This window comes from Sparus aurata, chromosome 1 (genome assembly GCF_900880675.1).
Source record: "Sparus aurata chromosome 1, fSpaAur1.1, whole genome shotgun sequence".
NCBI lineage: Eukaryota > Metazoa > Chordata > Actinopteri > Spariformes > Sparidae > Sparus > Sparus aurata.
This window is the reverse complement of record NC_044187.1, coordinates 28,716,843-28,736,340: the sequence shown is the minus strand read 5'-3', so window position 1 is coordinate 28,736,340 and position 19,498 is coordinate 28,716,843. Positions and strand designations below refer to the sequence as shown.

General features: G+C 41.9%; 4 protein-coding genes across 4 annotated transcripts in view; 2 read left to right on the top strand and 2 right to left on the bottom strand.

Annotated features, from left to right (window-relative positions):
• The window catches only part of gnav1 (guanine nucleotide binding protein (G protein) alpha v1), a 28,188-nt gene extending 25,764 nt beyond the window's left edge, over positions 1 to 2,424 (top strand). The window contains exon 9 of the mRNA XM_030434322.1: positions 1,094 to 2,424. Within this exon, the coding sequence (XP_030290182.1) occupies positions 1,094 to 1,284 (191 nt within the window). The 3' untranslated portion in view covers positions 1,285 to 2,424. The remainder of the gene's footprint in view (positions 1 to 1,093) is intronic.
• Positions 2,425 to 2,556: 132 nt separating this feature from the next.
• Positions 2,557 to 4,006, bottom strand: npb (neuropeptide B). Its single transcript, XM_030434333.1, has 2 exons — positions 3,632 to 4,006; positions 2,557 to 3,050 (listed from the first exon to the last, which is right to left on the bottom strand). The coding sequence occupies exons 1-2, from the start codon at positions 3,893 to 3,895 to the stop codon at positions 2,922 to 2,924; spliced, it is 393 nt and encodes a 130-aa protein (XP_030290193.1). The 5' UTR covers positions 3,896 to 4,006; the 3' UTR covers positions 2,557 to 2,921.
• A 990-nt stretch (positions 4,007 to 4,996) lies between these two features.
• Positions 4,997 to 10,821, bottom strand: sgsh (N-sulfoglucosamine sulfohydrolase (sulfamidase)). Its single transcript, XM_030430436.1, has 9 exons — positions 10,504 to 10,821; positions 9,675 to 9,835; positions 9,474 to 9,579; positions 9,002 to 9,369; positions 8,818 to 8,899; positions 8,517 to 8,720; positions 6,895 to 7,061; positions 6,587 to 6,804; positions 4,997 to 5,328 (listed from the first exon to the last, which is right to left on the bottom strand). Exons 1-9 carry the CDS (start codon positions 10,583 to 10,585, stop codon positions 5,145 to 5,147), a joined length of 1,572 nt encoding a protein of 523 aa, XP_030286296.1. The 5' UTR covers positions 10,586 to 10,821; the 3' UTR covers positions 4,997 to 5,144.
• On the top strand, positions 10,803 to 18,831 carry slc26a11 (solute carrier family 26 member 11). The gene is made up of 15 exons (XM_030430435.1): positions 10,803 to 10,977; positions 11,951 to 12,162; positions 12,278 to 12,518; positions 12,767 to 12,959; positions 13,462 to 13,547; positions 14,371 to 14,593; positions 14,721 to 14,899; positions 15,186 to 15,258; positions 16,054 to 16,165; positions 16,253 to 16,308; positions 16,584 to 16,724; positions 16,818 to 16,945; positions 17,587 to 17,686; positions 17,824 to 17,957; positions 18,126 to 18,831. Exons 3-15 carry the CDS (start codon positions 12,309 to 12,311, stop codon positions 18,231 to 18,233), a joined length of 1,743 nt encoding a protein of 580 aa, XP_030286295.1. The 5' UTR covers positions 10,803 to 10,977; positions 11,951 to 12,162; positions 12,278 to 12,308; the 3' UTR covers positions 18,234 to 18,831.
• The last annotated feature ends 667 nt before the right edge of the window (positions 18,832 to 19,498 follow it).

Sequence of the window (19,498 nt, the reverse complement as noted above, 5' to 3'; positions counted from 1 at the left end):
CAGTAGAAGCCGTCACCTGGAGTGCCAGAATTGTTAGCTTTCTCTGACTTAAATTAATTATCACGTTTAATCTTTATTCAGGTGGGTCACTCCTTTGGTGTTTCCATCGTTAGCTTTAATTCTACCTCTTTTTAACATTTTTCCCACTTGTCCAGTCGTGTAAGTGAGTTGCTAGATTTATTAGCCTGATGTGGTCATTTACTCGCCACGGGGCAAAAAGGCAATCCTTATTGTTGAGCCCTGCAGTAATCATCTCACGACCCCTCAGATTTCTCCTGTGACCCTGTGGAAGCGCCTGACCACCCGAGGTTCAGAATCACTGCGCTTAGCTACCGAACTGTAGCCTTTATAAATTAGTTGAAAGCCAGCCCCACCTCCCTCGCTCGGCTCGAACAGTGATTGCACTCTAATAATATTGAATATAATGATAAATCAGTCAAGTGATACCTTAAGTACATTTTAATGATGATACTTCTGCACTTGTACTTCAGAAGGATTTTTGAATGCAGTTCATGTAGGAAGAGCATTTACATGAATGTATTGGTGCTTCTGCTTAAAGGTGCACTACAGCATGTTTTAAATGTTGGTAATATAGTGTATTAATCAAAAGAGAAAGATCTTCAGTGATTGATTTTTTTATGCTTCAACAAACTAAATAAACAAACTCTCTTTGTTTTGATGACTGAATAAACTGAATAACCAAACTGACCTTAAAGGACAACACAGTTTTACACTGTTTTACGTTGTTTATATCTGGCGGACCCTGCCACCTTTCTAGCTTCAATCAGTGTCCTGGGACCTTATTATTCTCTGAGAACAGCTTGTTTATTCAGTTACTGAATAAATATTTGAATTCTGAGTTTGAATTTCTTTTCCTCCCCCATTTCTTCTTTCTGCTCTCCGAAGTTAAGTATCTGAAAACCACTGCCGAGCAACAGTAAATACGTTCTTTCCCTGCAAAATCGTAATTTCGCTGGTTGGGATCCCACACTGGCCTGATGCACATCTTAGTGAAGCACTTTTTCAGTTCTCTGTTGAGGCAGATTTGTATCACTGTAAAGTCTGATTCGTCCCCCGGTCATCTCTCCTCCAGGTGCAGACTGCGATGTGGACTCGGCCGCCCGCTTCATCGCTGCCACCTTTGTCTCGCTCAACGCCACGCCCAGCAAACTCATCTACCACCACTTCACCACGGCCACCGACACCTCCAACATCCAGGTGGTCTTCCAGGTGGTTATGGACACGATCATCAAAGAGAACCTAGAGGCCGTGTCGCTCCTGTAACTGTCAGCGGAGGTCTGACCCCTCACTGGACAGTCAGTCTCGTATTAAAAGACTAAGATAGCAACAAACAAAAAAAAAAGGATTTGAACTGGACATGAAGATCATTTGCTCCAAACATACTGTCTCCGACACTCTTTGCCACTGAGGGATTTTACCTTCTGTGATGTTTGACTCTATGGAGCTCAGAAAAACTGAAGGAGGACCTTTGTTGTTGGGCTAGGCCCTAAAATGAGGGCATTTATATCTCTGTACTGTACTTTTAAAATCAGACTATGAATTGTGACGCCAATTTTTTGAAGACTTAAGATATACATGCCATTTATCTGCCCATCTGCTCCTCTGTATGTGGGAAGGACACAGAGGGCGTGAGGATTTACTGTTTGTCCGTTACCTCCTCTCCGCAGGTTTCACTCATGCATACCATTGTGTGTTTTCCGCTCATCCATCACTCCACTGTGCGTCAAACCCTCCTAATTAGACAGTGATCGCTCTAAAAGCACCCCAGTTTAGGTTTACTCATCCTCTCTCACACACACACACACACACACTCACACACTCCGTTCCTCGCTCGGCCCCCTGACTCTTACCATTCAGGGATGATGCTTCCTTAGAAAGTGGGAAATTTGCAGATGAAGAAACCTCTCTGAAGTCTCCAATGTGTGTTTAATTGCCATCTTTTGTTTTACCTATGATGATTATTGTTTCAGCATGTTGACACACACACTCATAAACCCTGATTATCAACCAGGATGATGCCTGCTATATATGAATTGTGTGGCATTGACTCTGCTGGGTGCCCCTGAGAGACTGACTGTGTTATCACACCAGCTCCTCCGACTCGAGTAATAAGCAAGATATGGTAATGACTGATAGGGTCTGATATGGATACTGAAGGTGAAAGAAAAAAGAAAATCACCCCCAAGTGCCTTATGATGAAGTGGTTTTGTTATCGTATATGTGTATAAAATTTCCGTGTGGCCTATTTTTCCTTTTTATTTGAGCTTTTTTGCATTCCATGCTGTTTCTCTTCTCTTCCACTCTTACACATCATCTTCTCAGAAGACATTATGGTTTGTACTTTGTGTTGTGCTCAAACAGCAGTGCAAAAATAAACCCGACAGGCTGACAATCCTTTTTTGAGATCGTATTTTAGTTTTCTTTTCATCTAAATGGGTAAAAGTAACACATCAAGGCAGTGCTGGATCATCTATTTTACCCCTCTCATCCCCAACTAGTTGAGTATTTTCAGACAAAGGTATGCCACACAGCGGGTTCCCAGTGTTTGTTCATTTTAATAGATAAAATAAATAAAAGTACTTTCCAGGAAATCTGCTCTGCAGTCAACTTTCTGGACATTTAATACACGTAAGTACATGTCAGGGTTAAACAGTTAAGAGTGAAAGAACATTAACTAACATCTCTCAAACTGACTTTTTTTATATACATAACCAAAGCAAAAACACTGAACAATGTTTGTGTTTTAAAATAAAAAGAGAACATTCAGAGTCTGCAGCGGTCCATCGTCGACAGTGATCATGTTTTCCTCACACACTCATTCTTTGATTCTTCGGTTCCAGAGAAGCGCTGCCGGGTCTCGGTTGGAGGACCAGGACTGTCTCTGCCGGTCAGACCGGGACTCACGCGGACAGGCAGTCCAGGGAGTCCAGGGTGAGGAAGACGTCCGCCTTGCACTGGAAGGTGCCCGTCCCGTCCCGCAGCAGCTCGCAGCTCTTCAGGTTTGGAGAGATGTCCTTGACGCAGATGGCCTAAACGATGACAGGATTTAAAGTTAACAGTTGAAATTTTTAATTTTTCTGCTCCTCTTTTCAGAAATCACATGAAACTATTTACTTTATCTTTAAATTAATGGCTAGATTATTGCGACTTTTCGTTTTGCAGTAACAATAGCAGGATGTCGACAAATTGCACGTTTTCATCTCTATATTTTTTCAGATGTTTTTTGTGGATGATTTTTTAATTTGTATTTCTTCTGTTAACATTTTAACGACCGTCCGTCGTCGTCATTAAAGTCTACCATCTGCGCTTTGACCTGCAGCGCTCGTGGTTTTGCGCCTTTACGCACGACTTGTTCAACTTTTACAACAATTTTGATCTCAACTGCCCTTCATGAGACCAAAACAAAAGTGGAGTCTAATCTCTGACTGAGGTTTGTTTACTTCAAACATGTCCTTGTAATTGCTGAGGTATCGTTGTGAATTTGTTTCTTGTGTTGCTGTAAGGAAATACATTTTTTACGTGCGTTTCTTCATTTCATCGTCAGCTTATTTACCAAAAAAATAACTCCCTCAATCATGAATAAAGTTTGTAGTATATGAAGTCTACTCACCATGCTTTTGAGGATGGAGATCTGCTTGTTAGTGTCTGGAATCACGCTGTTGCCAGCTGTCTCCCCGCTGTCCAACAGCGTCTCTTCGGACTCGGACCTCCGGACGTACGGCGACCTCCTGATGCCGGACAGCAAACCAGAGGCACGACCCACCGAGTAGTAACTGGGCCCGGTCGACTGCTTGTACCAGGCTTCGACTGGATTGCAGGAGACGAGCAGAGACACTGCGACGCACACCACGGCAAACCTGACTGACCTCTCCATGTCTGGACCCGGCTTGGCACTTTCTTTACGCAGAGGACACAGGGCGCGTTTCTCGTCTGTTCTCAGCCAGAGGTCGACTGAATGTTTTGCTGGGTGTTTGGAAAACTTTCTGCTGCTTATATAGGCTGACTGGGGCGACGGTATCGTGACCCAGGAGGTTCGTCAAATCAAAATCGAGGTGGGTGGATGATGATCCTGTGTGTGTGTGTGTGTGTGTGTGTGTGTGTGTGTGTGTGTGTGTGGTAAAGAGTATGAGGGGGTTGGAGATGTATAGGGACGTCAGCTCTTCTCTGACGCTTGTAAAAGTAAAATGGATTAACATCAGTGGACCAGGATGACACAAATGGTCGAAACTCAGAGATGTCCAGACAGATTATAATCGAATGAGGATGCGCTTTTGCATTTAACTAATTAGACATTTAGACTTTAAAAATGTCCTGAATGTATAAGAACAAAATATAAAATATATTAAAAAGAATTAACTCCTCGTTGGACACAGAAAAGTCAGTTACATTAAAGAGATTTAGATTCATGGATAAAAGCCATGAAATCAGGTCAGTGCTTATCCACTGCACTACAATCAGTTCGCCTGACTTCAAAAGACTTCAACATCAGTGAAAATGGGCAGATTAGGAGTGAAAGAAAAAATAAATGAGCAGATCAATGAACATGACTGAATAATGGACTGATCCAAATTGTTCCAAAAGCTTTCTACATGGACAGACTGCAGTCACATCAAATTGGAGGTCTGAGGAATCAATAAAAAAACCCTTTCCTGGTTGATTTTCTGACCTCCCCAGTCATGCGTCATGAACTCCACCGCCGTGTAATCAACAGATCAGTAGGAGAACGACCGTGATGGAGCCTCCAACAAGGATGGATTTGATTCTACATTTGTTTCAATTAAATAATTACAGAAACAGTGAGTGTGTAATCACGTTGCCTCTCTATGAAACAGGGTTATGAGGAGGTCTGGATGATGGGAAGATGTACCTCAAATGTATAGAAACAGATAAGAGGGACCACTGACCTGGATGATGGAATTATCTGGTAACATAAAGAAGAACAATACAACACTAAAAACCAATGATAGGAATCAAGTTAATTCAAGTTGAGTTTATTTTCGAGCACTAAAAGCAGCAAGGACATACAAAAATAAAATACGAATACATTTCATTTATGTTACAAGAGGAATCATGTATGGGGACATCGTGTCCATCACGATGAGTAAGAGTACCATTAGAGTCAATCAGAGTCCATTGTAGAGTGGTTTGCAGTGCGGCTCTAGCTTTTCCTCCAGGACGTAGTCAGGTCCACAGACCCAGGGGTCCCCCGTCTCCCACTGCCACTTCTGCAGACTCTGCCTCAGGCTCTCCAGCACCGTGCGGTAGGACGGGTCTGACACCAGGTTCCTTGTTTCCAGAGGGTCCGACCTGCGTTGTTCAAATTTAAACATCAGAAAACATTCTCATGGCCACTGCAAAGATTTTACAATTATTGAGGTCTCCATGTTCATCGGCGTGAATCCTAGGTGGGACGGTGTCAATTATAGACAGACAAAAGTGTGTTTTTAGGTTTCAAAAGAGTCTGTTGTTGATGGCTGACCTCCAGGAACGATTTCAAACAAATGATATGTTCAAAGTTAATTTAATTATACCAATCAAAGACCTAAAATATATTAGCAATTGACACTTATATTAATTATCAATGCATTAAATTACGCTACAGGTCACTCTTTATGCTCGTTAGTCAAGTAATTTAACTATCACTATATAAATGTTAATAATACAATCATAAACATGTTTATTGTTAGATTATAACAAATTCATAAGTGCTTTGTAGACGTTTAAGAAAAAGCTTTATTTTGTGTTTCTTTTGTGTAGACAATAGCATTGCAAATACAGAGTTTAATGAGTAATTAACTTGCCTATGATGTCATTGTCTTTATAAAGATGAATACATCTTTTAGTATGCATTTGTTTATTATATTGTTATTATATATTAATAGTATATATTGTTATATTCTATATTTATAACTCACTTGATCTTGCTTTAGATCCAGTGTCTACAAAAATCTTGATTAACTGTTAACAAATGATAACATAAACTAAGAAGAAACTGCTGAGTTTCTGCTAGATGCCTGTAAATGTCTTTTAATTGAACAATCAGCATGTTTACGGAGCTATTATTAACACTTACCTGTATGTAGTCTTATGAACACATATGTTACAATATGTTAATAAGCATCTTTTAAAAAGGACTTATGTGGGCCATATCACCTATTAAATCATGCTTATTGCAAAGACTTTAATATAAAGTTACTGGCTTCTCAAAGATAATTAATAATTTAATCACAAAATCTGCCATTAGTTCTAATTATTCCTATTACTGTTTTTCGTATACATGGAAGGATATTAAAATTGATTATGTTTAGTACATTTTCTCTCCTTCACAGTGGCGGTCTCTGATTGTTTCATTATCACTCTATCACTAAACTGTCAACAGTGGCAGGTGTACCTCATTTAAATCAGAGGAACTCGTGTCTCCACCAATCAAGGTCAAGTATTGTGATCTCTCTGCTGAGGGCTTTAAAGTCCAAACTCATCCACTAAATGTCCTTTTGACTGACTGATTTATGAACACACGGGTTTCTCCTCCCAAGCCGAACACATGATGAACACTAGGACAGACCTGGCGTCGTACAGCTCCCAGCGCTCTCTGTAGTAATACTGCTGCAGGCTTTTGAACCAGTGTGTGGGCTCACTCAGCCGGGTGCGGTTCAGCAGGTCCTGGAAGGTCGGTGACACGTACAGGTCCTGGTCAATGGGGAAGGGCATGCGGTAGTGTAGGTTGTGGAGGAGGTGGTACGCCCCCTGGTGGACAGAGCGGGTTGGGTAGTACATGGTTATCTGCAATCAAAATGACAGAACAGCAGTCAGGGTTTGGCTCTGAGAGGAAGTGGCGATGAAGTCCTGTCTGAAAGCAGTGTGCTCACAGACCTCGTGGAGGGACTGGCTGGCATACACAGTGTGCCAGCTGCTGGGCTCCGTGACTAGAGCAGGTAGTAAGGACCGACCGGTGAGGTGGACAGGGTTGGTGGAGCTGCCGGAGAGGCTGTAGGATGGGTAGGGAACAGACAACCAGTCCAGGATGGTGGGAGTGATGTCTGCCGGAAAAAGAGAGGGAGACGAGGAGAAAACAAGGGAAAAGACAGTGAGAATATAAGCAAATGGCTCATCTGAGGCAAAGCCTTAAATTCCAATTCAATGTTATTACTTATACAATAATAATGAGGCTTGGGGAGTAACAAAATACATAATACATACAAAAAGCAACTTTTCTGATAAAGTTACAGATAATCAGAGTACAGATACATTCAGTAAATGGGATTACTGACAGATATACAATTTCAAAATTGAGACTGATATACAGTACTAGTCTGTAACCAGGCACATGTGCACACATGACAACACTTCACCAGTCTCACACAACATCACTCTGGTTTTAAGTGAAATACACATATGCAAATTCTCACAGAATACGTTCTTGTTATCAAGATTAAATAGAGTATTCTCATTTACTGATCTTTTGTCTTGTCTCTTTTGAATTTGTGCAGTACTGGGGTAATCCAAAAGAGAAAGTAATCCAGTTACATTTCTTACTTTACTTTAAGATTGTGATCCTTGGATTAGTTTACTGACTACATTCTTTAACAGGTAATAAGTAACCTTACTGATATATAGTTAGATGCTTATATACTTGCCATGGTTTACAGCACATTATCTTCTGCAGACATTTACAGTGTATCTCAACTGTTTCTACCTTTTGTTGTTAGTATGGTTCAATTGATGTTATTTTCATACTTGCATTCATGGATCATATTCAGTTTATCTTATGGATCTGATGCAGATGTATCATTCTGAAGTCTCCCTCTTGTGGCTGATTGAGCACCACAAAGAAACACTGACTGAGGCAAGGAACCTAAAGAAGGGAGGGTCATTACGTCACCATTTCTAGCATTGCGGTCAAACTGTGGTTACATTTGTATTCAAGTCTACGAGAGATACTTGGTGAAACGCACTGAAACCCAACCAATCCAGGTCATATGACTTCTGATGAAAAAACGCCTCCATAAAATGACAGAACACACTTCAGGCAGTAGGTTAAAGCTATTTCTTTCCCCAAATGATTAACAGGGCTGATAGTATTGTGATCACACGGGGCAGGTCCGACCAAATATTGCTGGGAGACTGAGACTGTAATTACACTTTGAACGGGAGCCTTGCTCCTAGAGCAAATTCAGGGGAAATTTAACATGTTGATCAAATAAATAAGATTTAAAAAAAGGTAATTAACTTACACTCTAAAGTGTGTCCTTTCATTTTCTAGAGGCTTTTCTTTTTTCTTTTCATGTTGTCACTTGGGAGCTGCCGGTGTAAGCACTAAACTAGAACCTAACCTGCGATAGACACTGTGCTCACAGTGAGTAGCTGCTAGACTTTACAGTCTATGTATTAAACAAAAATACTATGTCTATAAGTCTATGCATCAATCCAATACCACAAAATGTATCGATTAGAAACAGGATCCAGCTCCATCCCAGCTGACACCTTTCTCTTACCCAGCAGACTGACGTAGGCCTGGCTGGTGTCTCCCCATCGCTCCCTGTGCTCCGGCGAGGACACCAGCATGGGCTCTGCTGTCCCCGAGCGGTATAGGTTGGTTCTGCCGTTGGGGAAGGGGATGCCGTTATCGGAGCTGTAGATGACCAGAGTGTCGTTTTCATAACCAGCTTCCCTGAGCTCCTGAAGAACCAAACCGATACCTGCAGAGGAGTTTTACGCCATCATAACTTAAAGTCTAACATTGATGGCCTCTCTTCTTCCTCCTTATTTAGAGCATGTGCAGGTGCTGTTACATACCTTGGTCCAGCCTGCTAACTGTGGTGTACTGTGCAGACAAGTCAGCTCGTGCTGCAGGCGTGTCCGGCACAAAAGGAGGAACCTGAAGTACACGAGATGAGGGAAGACCATTGTATTGAGTGTTAGGAGCTCTGTGATATAAGTCATGGGTCAATTTTGAGCCTGCATATCTTTTAGTGCTGACCTTCACTTGTTCCGGTGTGTAATATTCGGGTGTCCAGTCAGGTATTCTACCCATCCCCATTTCACCATTCCCAAACTTCTCACAGAACGCTCCATACTGGGGCTGCGAGTGTCCACATCGGTGGGTGTCGTGGAAGGCGACGTAAAGGAAAAATGGCCTCTCTTCATCTTTTATATTCCCTTTATTCTCTTCTGTCTTACACCTTTGTTCAAACGCTTCCTCTTTATGGGTCTGGAAAAACTTGCGGACCAGGAGTTTGATGCGGGTGATGTTCCTCCCCACCTGCAGGACAGAGTTGTTTTCCTCTGTGTAGGCATAATCGAAGGGATATACGGATCCAGGACCGACGTGCTTCTTCCCAATAATACCTGAGAGAGTAAAAAAAAAGTCGGGGGTGGGGGAGAAATGGTGATAAAAAGCAAGGGTGTGTGTGAGAATACACTTCAATTAAACTGGTCACTTTGTTACTGACCTGTGTGTACGTTGGCTTTGCTGAGGAGCAGCGGCAGACTTTGGACCCCGTCAAACGAGTTGAAGTGGTGAACACCCTGATGAAGCCCGTACATGCCGTTCTGGTGCTGACAACACATCAAACAGACCTTAATATCGTAACTGCATGTACAAATGAGAAGAATCCATAAGTGTGTGCGTGTGCGTGTGTGCGTGTTTTTACTTGAGGCAGGCCGGTTAGGATGGCGGAGCGGCTGGGAGAGCAGCTGCTGACAGAGGTGAAGGCGTTGTTGAACACTAGACTACGTTTGGCCAGAGAGCGCAGGTGGGGGGTGTGGACCACAGAGTTGTTATACACCTCCGTCTCAAAACCGGCATCATCAGCTGAAAGAGGGAAAACACATGCTTATTAGTTCTTTCACTACATATTCTTAAAAAACTGGTAAAAAGGTTAGTGTGAAATGACAATACAATGTGAAATGATATCAATTTGTCAAGAACTTCGACATACTGTTTATATAATTTTGGGACCTACTAGTTCAGACTTTTTAAATAAACCAAAGGTGTACCTCCAGATATAATACAATGTTGTATTGCCGACTTGCATTGAATGTTCATAAAACTAAGTCATGTTGTTCTCAAGAGCAAGGGAATCAATACTGACAGAGCCACAGAATCATAAATACCTCGGTATCTGGATAGATGATAAACTCACATTCAGATATCACACTCACAATCTGTTCAACACAATCTGGTGTTTGGGAGCCTCAAACAAACTCTTGCTAGGGCCACCAAAATCCAAGGGCCAACCCTGTTCAACTGTATAATCACTTTTTAGAGTATGTAGTTTACAGTGATGCTGAACTGCACTGTATTTTACAGCGAGGTGTTTCTATTATTCTGTCCCCCCAATGTATATCAATGAGAGCAGGCTAAAAATGACAGATTGCATTAGGTTTTGCTAGGTGTACCTAATAAACTGTCAAATGGCATTTAGAGTCTTTAAAACTGACACAGCTCACTACAGTATGGAGGTGTAGAGGTTCACTCACCAATGATCAGGAGGACATTTCTTCTCTTTGACTCTGCGGTGCAACATGATGCCAAAATGACAAAAACCAACTCAAGCAGCATGATGGTGAATATCTCTCTTCACCGTTTCCCACGAAAATTGAGCTCACTAAGTCTAAAAATCTCTGCTCGTTTGTCTTTGAAACATTTTACATGTATCACAGCAGTTGTATCCAACACATAGGATAAATACAGTCGTCAAAATCAACATATATAAATGTTGGGACGCATTTTGACGTCTTCCTCAAACAACTTAAGCCCCGCCCCCTCCTGCGGTCACATGACAGACGTCACGTGAGGAGAGACAACAGGAACTGGTTCAGCGCTTCATCAGCGAAATGTCAGATTTTAGGAAGTGGCTTTAACAAAAGGAACAAAAGCTGTGTGACAAAAAAGGGACCTGCAAATCACAGCTGGCCCGCTGAATAATGACCAAGGAGAAGGCGCCGGGTTGGGTAAGAGTTTTTATTCTATTTTTTGCTTTATTTTTCTTTCTTTTTTTTCTTTTTTTTGCTCTATTATATTCTATAATCAGCTGTGTGCCCTTTTTGTTAACTAGCTGATTTTTTTTCTGCTCCACTCTAGTCCGATATATTATGTTATGTTGTTTTTCTGTTTTATTCTCTTTTGTTCTATTGAGTGGTTTTTTTTTCCACTCTTTTCTATTGTACAGTGAAGTTGTTTTTTCTCCTGTTTTTTTTTCTATTGTATGATGTTGTATATTTTTCAGTTCTGTTATATTTGTGTTGTGCTACATTTTGTTCTATTGTCTGCGTTTCTTCAATGTGTTCAGTTTAATTGTGTTTTAAAATTCAAAGGCTTTGTTGGCATGAAAGCCTCAAGACACAATTTTCCCAAAGCATCGAGGTTCAAATATAAGTACAATACACAAAAACAGCATGTCATTCTTCCTTTTCTGTTCTATTTTATCCTCTGCCCCTCTTCTGTTTGTTAGCCTCACAGCTGTGCGGATTATTAAAATGCTTCCACTTTGTTGATGCAAAATCCAATCGTTCAATCAATTTTTGAGAAATTAAGAAATTGATTCAATTTTAAGAAACTGATTGACCATAAGCACAATGGGACATAAAATGATCGCACTGTAAGTTTAGGGTGCTGTTAACTTGCATAATACTGAGTGAGCATGTGAGTGAATTTTTCATAGTGAGGGAGTTTTATGGCTTGTAGGTGATTGTGGAGCAAAGATGTGGCTGCTGTAAAACAACCAGGTGTGCAAAGCGCCGCGCTGTCATGTGATCATCATATGAATATGAAGATCAGAGCTGGTGACAGAAAGACTTCTGGAATATTTGTCCTCATGTGTTAAAAAATGAAACTTGTAAGCAGATGTGGCGGTCACTGCGTGTGACCTGACAGGTTGCAAGTCAGCTGAATGATAACTTTTGTTTGCTGTTCTTTTACACACAGATCACAACATGCGTCAGAAGACATGTTGTCTGCTCTCTGTGATGTGCTGTGTATCGGTCCAGAGAAACTTTCGGACAAACTGACACATGATTGCACACAAAGCACTTCTTTGTCTTCTTTCCCTGACTACTGGGTCTGTGGGGAAAGAGGAGGCGAACCAAAGCCAGAGGAACCAAGCAGCACCTCCTAGAAGCTGATGTCTGATATTTAAAGTAAAGGAGGAAACTATATTGCTTTATTGTTTTATCTCCCCACATTTGCAGACATTTGAATATGTAGAAAGTCGCTTTATCAGTGCGAATATGTTGCTGTCGTCCCTCTCTCCAGGTTCTCTTTCCTCACCTCTAATTCTTGAGCAATGGACCAGCCTCTTCTGGGACGAGTGTCAGCTGCCGGCCGGGGCTGCTGCTCCTACAGCACCCTGAAGGCCTGGCTGCCCATCCTCTCCTGGCTGCCCCGTTACAAGCTGAAGTGGCTTAAGATGGACCTGCTTGCAGGCCTCACAGTCGGGCTGACAACCGTACCACAGGCGCTGGCTTACGCTGAAGTAGCCGGTCTTCCTGTGCAGGTGAATCTTGCCTGGGTTGTCTGTGAAGGTTCATCTCTGGTATTCATCTTCCATTTAGTCCTTTAGAAGTGTGCATCCGCTCCATGATTTTTGTCACTTCTACCTGGACAGATAAATGTCAAAATAAACTTCACACGTGCATCACTCTTACCAGTAAAACATTCAAGTGATGTAACAAGACAAAAATAGTGAAAAAACAATTTTTTGAGTGGAGGGGGACTTTAATCTAAAACAATCTCCCTCCACAGTACGGACTCTACTCTGCCTTCATGGGGGGGTTCATCTACACCCTCCTAGGGACCTCTAAGGATGTGACACTGGGTCCCACGGCCATCATGTCCCTCCTGTGTTTCTCCGTGGTGGGGGGGCAGCCACACCGAGCTGTGCTGCTCAGCCTCCTCTGTGGACTCATCCAGGCAGTAATGGCATTACTGAGATTAGGTGAGAGGAGGTCTGCTGAGGCCATGTGAAAACCTTGTGACACCAGTTTTGGGGGGTTTCTAAATTTAGTCAACACTCGTGACGGTGGGTGAGTGTGGATGAACTTACAAAATTTTTCTCAAAATAAAAATGTGTTTTTATTCACAATACTACACATTGTTTTTACCTATGTGCAATGACATTTTAGCATTATCTAATTTTCTGTAAAGATTTAAGCGTGGGCTCTGTATCAAAACCTGATATAACAATATTACAAAATTAACTTGAGTGTTTAGAAAAGAGAGAGAGAGAGTTATTTAGAAAATTGCAAAGGTTTAGGGACAGAACTACAGAGACTGTGAAGAAACAGGACAGCCACTTCCTACCAGCACATCGATGACTTCCTGTGCCTTACCACACACAATTTTTGTGGCATCTGTTGATCTTAACCCCGCTTTCCCTTTTAGGTTCAAGGTCTGTTTCATGACTCCATAAACCATTCATTATTTTGCATCTTCTGCAGGTTTCCTGCTGGACTTCATCTCTTTCCCTGTAATAAAAGGCTTCACTTGTGCTGCTGCAGTAACCATTGGCTTTGGCCAGGTCAAGGTGAAATTTAATCTCTCGTGCACGCATGCACGCATGCACACACACACACACACACACACAGTGACTGCAGTTTCACCACATTTAAACTTTATAGACTGCATAGAAATGATGTGTCTGGTAGAAATTGCGTCTAGCATCTGGTACTCTTGTCGCCCGTGGTGACTCCCCCTGTGATCCGAGGTCCTGGTCCAGAAAAACTCCAGAGCCACTGGCTGCATGGCTGACTGAGCTAGTTAGCTAACGGTCAGCAGTTGACAGTTACTCTGGTGATTTGCTGCCCCCTATGTTTTTGGACCTACCCTCAAATTCTGGCCATATTCTACAAATTACACCCTTGAAGATCTGTGTTCATCCCGTCACTGTTACCTGTGACCACCATATACACTGTCAAATCAAATGAAATGTTTTATAAAGTCCAAAGTCACATTGCCAATCTATATAGTGAACGGCATCCTCTGCCCTTAGACTCTTGCTTCAAGTAAGGCAAAACTTCCAATGATGAAAAAGATGGAAGAGCAACAGAGGAGGCTCCCTCTCCCAGTGCTGACAGACATGCAATAGATGTCAAGCAATTAGAGCTTGGGGTTTCCATAATAGAACCTCTTGTTTTTATCTACTGTTGCCTCAGCAGTTTTAATCTATACTAAGGAAAGATTTAGTCTTCTGAGCTGCTGCTGCTGCTGCTGTGGTTCATTTGGTTGTGCTAACCCATCTTGTAGTTACATTTTTAATCTTAAAAGCAGGAGAGAACTCCTCTTGTTCAGATTTGCGACTCTTCTGAGTGTCAGTGGTTGCAGCTGATGCCAGTTTTTCCTGTTTTCAGAATATTCTTGGACTTCAGGGAATTCCCCAGGAGTTCTTCCTGGAGGTTTACTATACCTTCTACAGGATCCCAGAAGCCAGGATAGGTGACGTGGTGCTGGGTCTGCTTTGTCTCGGTCTGCTGATCATGTTGTTGTTCATGAAGGCGAGTCTTGGCTCTGACGAGGCTCCCTACTCCAGCTGCTCCAGAGTCGCCAGGAAACTAGTGTGGACTGTTGCTACCAGTCAGTACCCGTGTGTGTGTGTTGCACATGTATGAATCTGAATTTTACAGTCTACACTATGGTTTAGATACACTTTTCTCAAACCTTCCTCTTTTCTCCAATCGGTACATTTTCCTGTTTTGGTCAGTGCGTAACTCTCTGGTGGTCCTGGCCGCATCCTTCATAGCATTTTCCTGGGATGCTTACGGTTATCACGTCTTTACAATCACCGGGAAAACTTCCCCGGGGCTCCCGCCGTTCACGCCCCCACCCACCACAGACACCACAGCCAACGGCACCGTCGTCTCCTTTGGAGAGATTGTAGAGGTAAGGAGCAGAGAGATGTTGCCAGCCGCAGGGAGATGGCAGAGATTCTTTTCACAAAATGTTTGATTTGCAACTTTTACTTCCTCATTTCTATCCAGTTAGCAAGATGTGCAGCTGAGTAACCGGTCTTCCTCTGTATTTGTGTGTGCTTGTGTGTGTGTGTGTGTGTGTGTGTGTGTGCGTCTGTGCGTGGGTGCGTGTGTGTGTGTGTGTGCGTGCGTCTGTGCGTGCGTGTGTGTGTGTGTGCGTGCGTCTGTGCGTGCGTGTGTGTGTGTGTATTCTGCAGGGCTTTGGAGGTGCGCTTGCTGTGATTCCCTTCATGGGTCTGCTGGAGAGCATTGCGATTGCTAAAGCTTTTGGTAAGTGTTTTATCCACACTCATGGCATAGTCAGTCCATCACATTAGTCCAGACTAAAATATCTCCACAGATATCGAATGGATTGTGATTAAATTTGGTACAGACGTTGATGTCCCCCTCAGGATGAATTCCTATTACTTTTCCTCTGCCATCGTTATGCCAATGTTTTCATTACTACTTGTACCACCTGAGGTTGGAGTAACTTATATTACAGCTACTCAAATTACTGCAATTAAGTCATTTTTAGGGGTGATTGTACTTTCATAATGCAGGTACAAATATATTTTAAGTCTAAGTATTTCTATTACTGGTGGAAAGAGTACTGAAAATCTGTACTCAAGTATGGCTTCAGTTAAGTTTCTGAAATATTGCTCAATCACAAGTAAAACTACTGTTGTTTGTATCTAGTGGTAGACAGGTTGATTATGCATTACTATTTAAATACATTTTGTTGATGTTTTAATGCATCATCAATATCAGGCATTTATTGATATTTCAGTTATTTAACTGTACTTGCACTTGAATACAGATTTTCAGTATTCTTTGGACCACTGCTAAATACCAGCAAAATAAATGACATGTTAACAAGTGTTAGCATGCTAGCAACACTTGTTAACATAGTGCAGGGTATAACTGCTAAACATCAGCATTGTCATTTTGAGCATGTTAGCATTTTGTAGCCTCACAGATCCGCTAGTGTGGCTGTTTTCCACGCAGAATACTAGTTTTAGATAATCAAGGCAGCCAAAGAATGTGGTTTTATCTGAAAGCTTCGAACTTCCTGTTTCTCCTCAGCCAGTCAGAACGACTACAGAATCGATGCCAACCAGGAGCTGCTGGCAATTGGTGTGACCAACATCATGGGTTCCTTTGTGTCAGCCTACCCTGTCACTGGCAGCTTCGGGAGGTTTGTGTGTCTGCGTGTTTGTCTGTGAGAGCGAGGGTTCAGATGTTTACAGCATTTAACAGTGTCATGTTTTCTCCTCACATCCAGGACAGCGGTGAACTCCCAGACTGGTGTTTGCACTCCAGCTGGAGGGATTGTCACCAGTGAGTGCTGACACCATCACTGTATCTCTTCTGCCCTCTTGTGGTGGTCTTTGTTATCGCACATTATCCCCAGTACTGTCATTTTTATGCTTCCCTCTTCAACTCTTTCTCCTCTGAGAAGTGTTGTCATAGAGGACAGAGGTAGAGGTGTTAAACAAAACACTAAATATTGGCTTCAAAAGACATGACAACAGAGACAATGTGTCTCTTAAACAAAGGCAGCCCAGCATGGGGCTTATTTCTCCTAATTTCACCTTCTCTCTCTGTTTTTGCAGGTGTGATAGTATTGCTTTCCCTGGCGTTCCTCATGCCGGTCTTCTACTACATCCCCAAAGCTTCTCTGGCTGCTGTTATCATCTGTGCAGTCGCTCCAATGGTAGATTACCAGGTTGTGGCTAAGATGTGGAGGATACGCAGTAGGTGTCTGCTCAGTTTTTCCCTAAAGTGTGTCTCACATGTGTTTGTTTGTTCAGTTATGGTCTCATGCTCACATAACTTATCCACCACAGAACTGGACCTGCTGCCTTTTCTCGTGACGTTCCTGATGAGTTTCTGGCAGGTGCAGTACGGCATCTTAGGAGGTGTAGCTGCATCTGGAGCCATGCTGCTGTACAACATTGCAAGACCACGGATTGAGGTATCTTAATAATGTGCACAGGATTGTAAGTGTGACACTTTGAGGAAGAATCTATAAAAACATATGTAGCCTTTCATTGCCAGCACTCAAGTGTTGCTTTGCTTCTGTGATTTGTAAAGGTACAACAGTCATTTGCTTGTCTTGGGGGCCAACACACTAACATATAACGTATCCATGTTGTGTGACTTCTGATGAATAAATGCCTCTTAAAAAATGAAATAACACACTTGAGCAGAGAAAGTAATGACAGATTTTTTTTCCTCAAATGATTGACAGGACTGATAACATCATGACCAAATATTGCTGATAAGACGGCAGTTACACTGCTAACAGGAGCCTTTCCCAAGCAATATCAAGGGACGTACGTTGTGCCAATAAGTCGTTAACCTATTCTCTGAGGTGTGTCCTCACCGGAAGTCATACGACCTAGATATGTTAGATAAATCTCCCGTAGACTTCAACACAGCTGTCACCCCAGTACTGCGCCAAAGCGAGATTCAGTGATACAAGTTAGTTTTTTAGGTTCCTTGGAGAAGATGAGGAACTCTGAGGCTGGAGTCTGTGGAACATGATAAAGTCATGGTGTCTAACGGTGCCAGAGTAGCAGGTGGTTTATATGTGTATGTGCTTTTTGTGAGCAGGTGAGTGATCACGGTGTGCTGGTGATGGAGTGTGACAGTGGACTCAGCTTTCCTGCCACAGAGTATCTCAGCCACGTTATACACACTCAGGCTCTGCAGGGTAAGGACATGCTCGTCTTTGTTTCAAGGACACTTGCTTCACACAGTAATGTGTGGTGATCTCTGTCTTGTTTAAAACCACTTCAACTGTTTTTTTTCTCTCTCTCATTTCCTCTCCTCCTAACGTCTCTCCCCCAGCATCTCCTCCGCGGTCAGTGGTCCTGGATTGCCACCATGTCAGCACCATAGATTACTCTGTGATCAGCGAGCTCAGGGACCTGCTGAGGCAGTTCAAACTGCGAGAAGTGCATCTGGTCTTTTCAAGATTGCAGGTACAACATATTGGCCTTAGGAATGATACATTTGTTCATCTTAAATTTCAAAATAAATATAAGTTTTTGTGTGGGGCTAAATTACATTTTTAACAACACAGCATGACAAAATGTATGTTCATCCCTCTTTCTCACACACACTTTTGTCCCTCTGTTTCTGTCGTTAAGCCCTCTGTTCTGACAGTCCTTCTAGCAGCTGACCTGCAGGGCCTCAGGTATACAGACAGTGTGGAGGCAGCGCTGCAGATGGAGACAGAAAACCAACCTAATGACTGACAAAAGAACTTGCCAATCGCAGAGTTGAGAGTCGGATTGATATGGGAAAGAAGCAATAAAGCAACAACACTGATTTTTGACATATCTGATCTGGGATTACTGGACCGTAATGAAGGTGAAAGAAGTTGTGACCTACCTCCAACAACAGATTTACTGTCTGTTAGGTGTACAACGGCCAGGAGCCAAGTGATGTCACTCTTTTTCTCGTCAGAGGAAAGTGTGGCGCTGAATTTTGTATCTGCTAAACTTGACTTTGCAAATAACAGCACTACACTGACATTGCACAGCAACATTGGACCAATAGTGTTTTTTATATGCTTTTAAGGGATATTATGTTATTGGTACGAATGAGGAATTTAGAGATAATATAAACAGGATAAGGATGACAGGTGTGTAAATAATAAACAAAGCAGAGCAAAGCTGTACATATACACATATGCCATCAACCATGAGTTGTTGAATTTATCCATGTAAAGGAAATGTAAATTGATTATCTTATTTTACAGTGGTTAAGAAATGTTGCCAAGGCGGTGGCAAAATGTTGCTAATTGACTGTACAACGATTTTTACTAAATATAATGTTTACAGTGTCATGTTTCTTCATGTGTGTGTTTTCGTGTGTGTCTCTGTGCAATGCTTTCCTATGTTAAAATGAATTTGCACTTTGTACAAAAAATATATTTAATTCAATTTCAATTCAAACTGGTATTGAAATCAAATTGAATTGATTTTTGACATGACGTGACACGTTACTGTGGCAAGCATTTAGATATTAAAAGGTTAATTATTAATCAGAAAACATACTATGACAAATTAATATACTGTAGCAAAGTAACATTACAGGACAAAACAAATAATCTGTATTGAAATAAGAGATAGATGTCATAAAATACACATTCATGCTCCAAAGGGGAAGGACCCCATAGTAATGTTTTAACAAAACAACGACAAATAACTCACCTCAGCATAATTTTCCACAAAGTGGTGTCGTCATTGAGGTTTTCTAACACTAAAACAAATATTGTGAATATAATGAATGAATATATATGATATGAGTGATAACATCTGTGTAAAATCCATTCAAATTTAAAATCTATGACAAGACCTTTATACAACTGGCAGCATCTACCAATCCATGGCCTGAACAGCTCCATGCTTCCAGTATTTTCAAGCTTAAAGACAACCTCGGACATGAGGTGTATTTGTTTTATATAGTATTTAAACAGCATTATATAACTTTTTAGCCTTAAAAATATCAGCTTCAG